Raw genomic sequence first — 6,274 nt, forward strand, 5'->3', positions numbered from 1 at the left:
TGAGCATCTGAACGTCACCAGCCAACGGCTGAGGCAGATAAAACTGCACACAGTGAGTGATGGGAGTCTTCAGCTGTTGCAGGAGGTGGTGCTCCGTGGTTGGCCAGATCGCCGGGAGGACACTCCACTGGCAATCAGAGAGTACTGGTCCATCAGGGACGAGATCAGCGCACAGGATGGAGTGCTTTTCAAGAGTCAGCGAGTTATAGTGCCCAAATCATTGCGTGCTGAAATGTTGAAACGCATCCATGCCAGCCATGTGGGAGGAGATGCCTGTTACAGACAGGCCAGAGACACGCTATACTTATAAGAGCGCCGAAGAGACTGGACTTGTGAGCTGTGTGGGTACTGAGGGGCCTCGCGGTCAATTGGGTTGTTGTTGAATGTGGAAACAAAAAAAAAGGGTTATATGTTGTACACTGCTCTTTGAAATGTGAGTTACATGTACACTGTTCTTTGAAATGTGAGTTAGGAGTTGTCTAAGTGTTCGCTGATACGTAAAGACAAGTGGGGGGAAATGTTGTGGGAATTTATCTTCGATCTGCATGTATAAGTTGCCATCTATGGAAGGTGAGATGTTAGGGATGTCGGGCTGTGTTGTGTGACGTCATGAGGGGAGGCGCGGCAGTTCAATACAGAAAGTGACTGAAACAACAGCTGTCGTCTTGGGTCTGATTCATATCAATACATATATCACGCACAAACAATCAGAGTGGACAATCTTTGCTTGTCACCTGGTCGGTTTGCAGGTATGATTGGGCCGTATATTTGCAAAATACAGCCAATCACGTGAGTGCAATTCGCCTCCAACTTTGCTTGGTCAACAACATAAAAACGTGCCAGTGTCTTCCGCTAGAGGGCGGCCGGGAGCTCACTCAAATGACATCATCATTACGTAACAGGAAGTAAACCGTGCGTGGTTGAAATCCTCAAACAGAAGCGCGTCGCCTTCCATTCGGCTGCATCCGATAAACACGCAACGCATGTGGTGGACCAGTAACATTAGTTACACGACAACCGCAACGACGAAAGAGGTAAGTTGCGACGATTCACCTAAGTGATCATATGCAACGTTATTTGTAGTACTGCTTGGTTGCTGTACAGAAGTGCGGGTCGTGCTACCTTTATGCTATTTAGCTTGATTACCCTCGACGAATGTTGGATCTCAAATGAGCCATCATCACATGCTGGTTCTTGCCCGGACCAAGAGTAATACTTTACTGTGGAAATAGTTAAAGTCGAGGATTAGCAGTGATGGTTGCAGGCAGGCATGCTCCCGATTTTCAGTCTCAATGCCTTCGTACCAAAGTCAAATTTGGCACGCTCGAACATGGCCAATAAAATGCTTGAATCATACACTCTACTTTTCTATCTATCTATCTATCTATCTATCTATCTATCTATCTATCTATCTATCTATCTATCTATCTATCTATCTATCTATCTATCTATCTATCTATCTATCTATCTATCTATCTATCTATCTATCTATCTATCTATCTATCTATCTATCTATCTGTCTGTCTGTCTGTCTGTCTGTCTGTCTGTCTGTCTGTCTCTGTCTGTCTCTGTCTGTCTCTGTCTGTCTCTGTCTGTCTCTGTCTGTCTGTCTCTGTCTGTCTGTCTCTGTCTGTCTCTGTCTCTGTCTCTGTCTGTCTGTCTCTGTCTCTGTCTGTCTGTCTCTGTCTCTGTCTGTCTGTCTCTGTCTGTCTGTCTCTGTCTGTCTGTCTCTGTCTGTCTGTCTCTGTCTGTCTGTCTCTGTCTGTCTGTCTCTGTCTGTCTGTCTGTCTGTCTGTCTGTCTGTCTGTCTGTCTGTCTGTCTGTCTGTCTGTCTGTCTGTCTGTCTGTATTGGAAGGTTACACAGCTCTGTGTGGTGATTGAGCAGTCATGTTTATATAATTTACACACATATGGTTTGTCTAACCCAGGAGTCGGGAACCTATGGCTCGCAGATAAAACAGAATATTCTCACTTGTTTTAATCCATCCATCGATTTTTCACTGCGCATGTCCTGTTCAGGGCTGCAGGAGCAATTGTCCATTATTTCAATTGGATGATACCGGCCCACGTTTGCCGTTGCTGGGTAAAACAGGTAAAGGCCCCCTTTTGAAAAAGCGGCATTTCGACACGCCCCACGCTACCTTTGCATCAAAATACCCGACGGGAGACAGCAGAAAGAAAGCGTGCCAAGAGCTTCTGAGCAGGGTGCAAGCTAGCCAGCAGCAACTCCGCGTACGGACCCGGCAAGGTGACTAGAATTCGGCTAGCTTTGCTGGTTCTTTAGCAATAGTGAGAAACTGAAAAACATTCACAGATGGCGAGTATGCTAAAACGTTCATGCTGGATGTAGCCAATGAACTTTTTCATGATCTTCCGAACAAAGACAAGATAATCAAACGGATACAAGACACGCCTCTGTCGGCAAGAACTGTTCTGTAATGGTGAGTGTTATAACAACATTATTTAAAAGAATAAATTCAGAGGCTTATTTTACTGACATTTAGTTGAATTCACTTTTAAAATGTATTATATGGCTCTCACTGAAATAAATTTCCCAATTTTTTGCTTTCATGGCTCTCTTAGTCAAAAAGGTTCCCGACCCCTGGTCTAACCTGACCATGATTTGCGCCTGCTATTTTCATTTTGTTAGGAATCCCGGGGTACATAGGCATTGTAGAACAATGCGAGCGACTCGCCGGTCTTTTGCTAAGCTTGTTTTCTTGCCAAACTATCTAGCACAACACAAAATACTATTGCGTAAATACGGGATAACCTATATTTCGATTACTTCAACAAATAGCTCGCTTGCCGCTGTCCAAAAGACACTTTTGTTAGTCAAATATTGTTGAACCGGTTTTGTGATTGCAGTGGGAAAATGTCTGCAACAACCACAGCAGCAAAGTACGTGAAAGAAAAGGACCGCAGTCATCGACGACTGGAACATCTTTGTCTGCAGCCTTATGTTGTGTTGCGCAGAGCAGGTCAGGACACGTCTAGTCTCTATTATGAACTCTATCGGAATCATGTGTGATATGCCGATTGAAAAAGACCCTGTATCGTTTTTTTTTTTGCCAATTTCTCTTCAACTGTAACTTTCATTGTTAATATGTGTTTGTCCTGTTTTGCAGACATCAGTGAAGCTATTCGTCCTAAGCAGGAGGAGCCGGACCGCACACGCATTAAAGAGGAAGATCTGGGCAAGGAGGTCCACCACTTCAATGAACAAATGGAGCAGAAGTTTCTTTGCACTATTAAAGAGGAGGAAGAGCCGGAGCGGCCTTGTCAGAAAGAGGACAGAGAGGACTCCTGCGACATCAAAAAGGAGGAGGAAGATACCTGCGAGATGCCATTGACTGGTGTACTTGTGAAGCGTTTAGATGAGGCTCAACGTGAGGTGAGCAAAGGGGCGGAGCCTCCAAGCTGCAGCTCAAGTCCACATATGACCAGAGAAGGTGATGGAGACCACTGTGGGGCATCACGAGCAGCTACACCATCAGATAGTGATGACGTGTTGTCACATGTTCCTGCTGCTGCTGATGATGATGACGACTCTCAAAACAAACACAAGCAATGTTCTCACTGTGGAATTTGTTTTGCTCATAGCAGTAGTTTGAAACAACACATGAGAATGCACACAAGAAAGAAAAACTTTTCCTGTTCAGATTGTGGCCAAATGTTCTCTCAGAGGAGACATTTAAATACGCACACATTAACCCACACTGGCGAGAAACCTTTTTCATGCTCAGATTGTGGCCAAAAGTTCTCTAAGAGGGGACATTTAAACAGGCACACATTAACCCACACTGGCGAGAAACCTTTTTCATGCTCAGTTTGTGGCCAGAAATTCTCTCATAGGGTAAGTTTAAATATGCACACAAGAATCCACACTGGTGAGAAACCTTTTTCATGCTCAGTTTGTGGACAAAAGTTCTCTCGGAGGGGACATTTAAACATGCACACATTAACCCACACTGGCGAGAAACCTTTTTTATGCTCAGTTTGTGGCCAAAAGTTCTCTCAGAGGGGACATTTAAATATGCACACAAGAATCCACACTGGCGAGAAACCTTTTTCATGCTCAGTTTGTGGCCAAAAATTCCTCAGTCGGGGGCATTTAAACACGCACACATTAACCCACACTGGCGAGAAACCTTTTTCATGCTCAGTTTGTAGCCAAAAATTCTCTGAGAGGGGAAGTTTAAAAAAGCACACAAGAATCCACACTGGCGAGAAACCTTTTTCATGCTCAGTTTGTGGCCAAAGGTTCTCTCAGATGGGAAGTTTAAATATTCACACAAGAATCCACACTGGTGAGAAACCTTTTTCATGCTCAGTTTGTGGCCAAAATTTCTCTCAGAGGGGAAGTTTAAATATGCACACAAGAATCCACACTGGTGAGAAACCCTTTTCATGCTCAATTTGTGGCCAAAAGTTCCCTCGGAGGGCCATTTTAAATTCGCACACATTAACCCACACTGGCGAGAAACCTTTTTCATGCTCAGTTTGTGGCCAAAAATTCTCTCAGAGGGGAAATTTAAATATGCACACATTAACCCACACTGGCGAGAAACCTTTTTCATGCTCAGTTTGTGGCCAAAGGTTCTCTCAGATGGGAAGTTTAAATATGCACACAAGAATCCACACTGGTGAGAAACCTTTTTCATGCGCAGTTTGTGGCCAAAAGTTCTATCACAGAGGAAGTTTAAATATGCACACAAGAATCCACACTGGCGAGAAACCTTTTTCATGCTCAGTTTGTGGCCAAAAATTCTCTCAGAGGGAAAATTTAAACACGCACACAAGAATCCACACTGGCGAGAGACCTTTTTTGTGATCAGTTTGTGGCCTAAAATTAAGTCATAAGCATCACTTAAACAGGCACACAAGAATCTACATTGGCGAGAAACCTTTTTAAAGCTCAGTTCGGCCAAACAGTCTCCCAGGGTAAACTTAATCAGGCACGCAGGAGCCAAAGAGTCTCTGTTAAGAATTCCGAGTGTTTTGGAGAGATGAGCAATGATCCATGAAGTTCTCACCTTCTTTTTGAGCAGACTTTATGAGTTTATGCATCAATGATAGTTCTATTCTACTATGCACCTTTTGATTGAGATGCTGAACTCCTTTAAGTTCAATTCATTTTAGTTTTACCTATGAATTTGAAAATAAAGTGAACCGACCTCGGGATGATACTAGTTTTGTATTTTTCATGATACCTGAAGTTTATTTTGTTTTTAGTTGTGTGTTCATATTTAGGGCAAGTTGCTTGGTTCTTATTAGTGTCGGTTCAGGATTTAGTTTTGTTCAGCTTTTCATGTTCATGCCTGGAAAGCGGACTTTAAACCGATGATGTGGATAAGAAAAATGAAATAGTGTTGGATATCCCCCATTTTTCTTCAACTGTCTTTTTTGTTACTTTACCTTACTAATAACATGTTAAAATGTACTCGAGATGTATTAAGACATTTCATTAAAGAGTGTTTTACCTCACAGTATTAATGTCTCAACCTAATTGTATTTGTATGAAATTATTTTTAAATTATAGGATCCTAATCAGGACTATTAATCTTCTGTCCTTTGATGATGATAGAACTTTATTTATCCCACAGCGGGGAAATGTACTTGTCGAAATGCAAGACTACAAGTGCCACATTTTAAAAAAGATAAATAACAGACAAGGACCGAGACAAGTGCCACTATTAGCGGTAGAAACGAAATATATTTACCAAAAGGTGCATTTTAAAGGAGCAGGGGCGTTATATGAATCTAATTTATCACTATTACGTCTCCAATACTCTTGAAACCCTCATCAGCCCTTTCATTAAAGCACAACCCAAACTACAAACCCTAACCACCTCCTTCCTGGTTTCAGGCAAAACCATTCTCCTAAAACTGTTGCATTCAGGGTGACAATTTACAAATCATCTAACCAATCAGAGTGGACAATCTTTGCTTGTCGTCTGGTTGGTTTGCAGGTACGAATGGGCCGTATATTTGCAAAATACAGCCAATTATGTGAATGTAATTCGCCTCCAACTTTGCTGGTCAACAACATAAAAACGTCCCAGTGTCTTCCGCTAGAGGGCGGCCGGGAGCTCACTCAAATGACATCATCATTACGTAACAGGAAGTAAAGCGACTCCAACAAAACCGCGCGTGGTTGAAATCCTCAAACAGAAGCGCGTCGCCTTCCATTCGGCTGCATCCGATAAACACGCAACGTATGTGGTGGATCAGTAACATTAGTTACACGACAACCTCAACGACGAAAGAGGC

The 6,274-nt window shown here is 42.9% G+C and overlaps 1 protein-coding gene across 3 annotated transcripts; it reads left to right on the forward strand.

Annotated features, from left to right (window-relative positions):
- The first annotated feature begins 899 nt into the window (after positions 1-899).
- LOC133155260 (gastrula zinc finger protein XlCGF57.1-like) lies at positions 900-5,493 on the forward strand. Of its 3 annotated transcripts, none has more exons than XM_061280432.1 (3): positions 900-1,034; positions 2,870-2,982; positions 3,130-5,493. In XM_061280432.1, exons 2-3 carry the CDS (start codon positions 2,877-2,879, stop codon positions 4,833-4,835), a joined length of 1,812 nt encoding a protein of 603 aa, XP_061136416.1. In that variant the 5' UTR covers positions 900-1,034; positions 2,870-2,876; the 3' UTR covers positions 4,836-5,493. The 3 variants fall into 3 exon arrangements, with proteins under 3 accessions (XP_061136416.1, XP_061136418.1, XP_061136417.1); XM_061280433.1 differs by lacking the exon at positions 900-1,034 and adding an exon at positions 1,704-2,442; XM_061280434.1 differs by lacking the exon at positions 2,870-2,982 and having other exon boundaries at positions 910-1,034.
- Positions 5,494-6,274: the final 781 nt, after the last annotated feature.

Source organism: Syngnathus typhle, linkage group LG6 (genome assembly GCF_033458585.1).
Source record: "Syngnathus typhle isolate RoL2023-S1 ecotype Sweden linkage group LG6, RoL_Styp_1.0, whole genome shotgun sequence".
Classification (NCBI taxonomy): Eukaryota; Metazoa; Chordata; class Actinopteri; order Syngnathiformes; family Syngnathidae; genus Syngnathus; species Syngnathus typhle.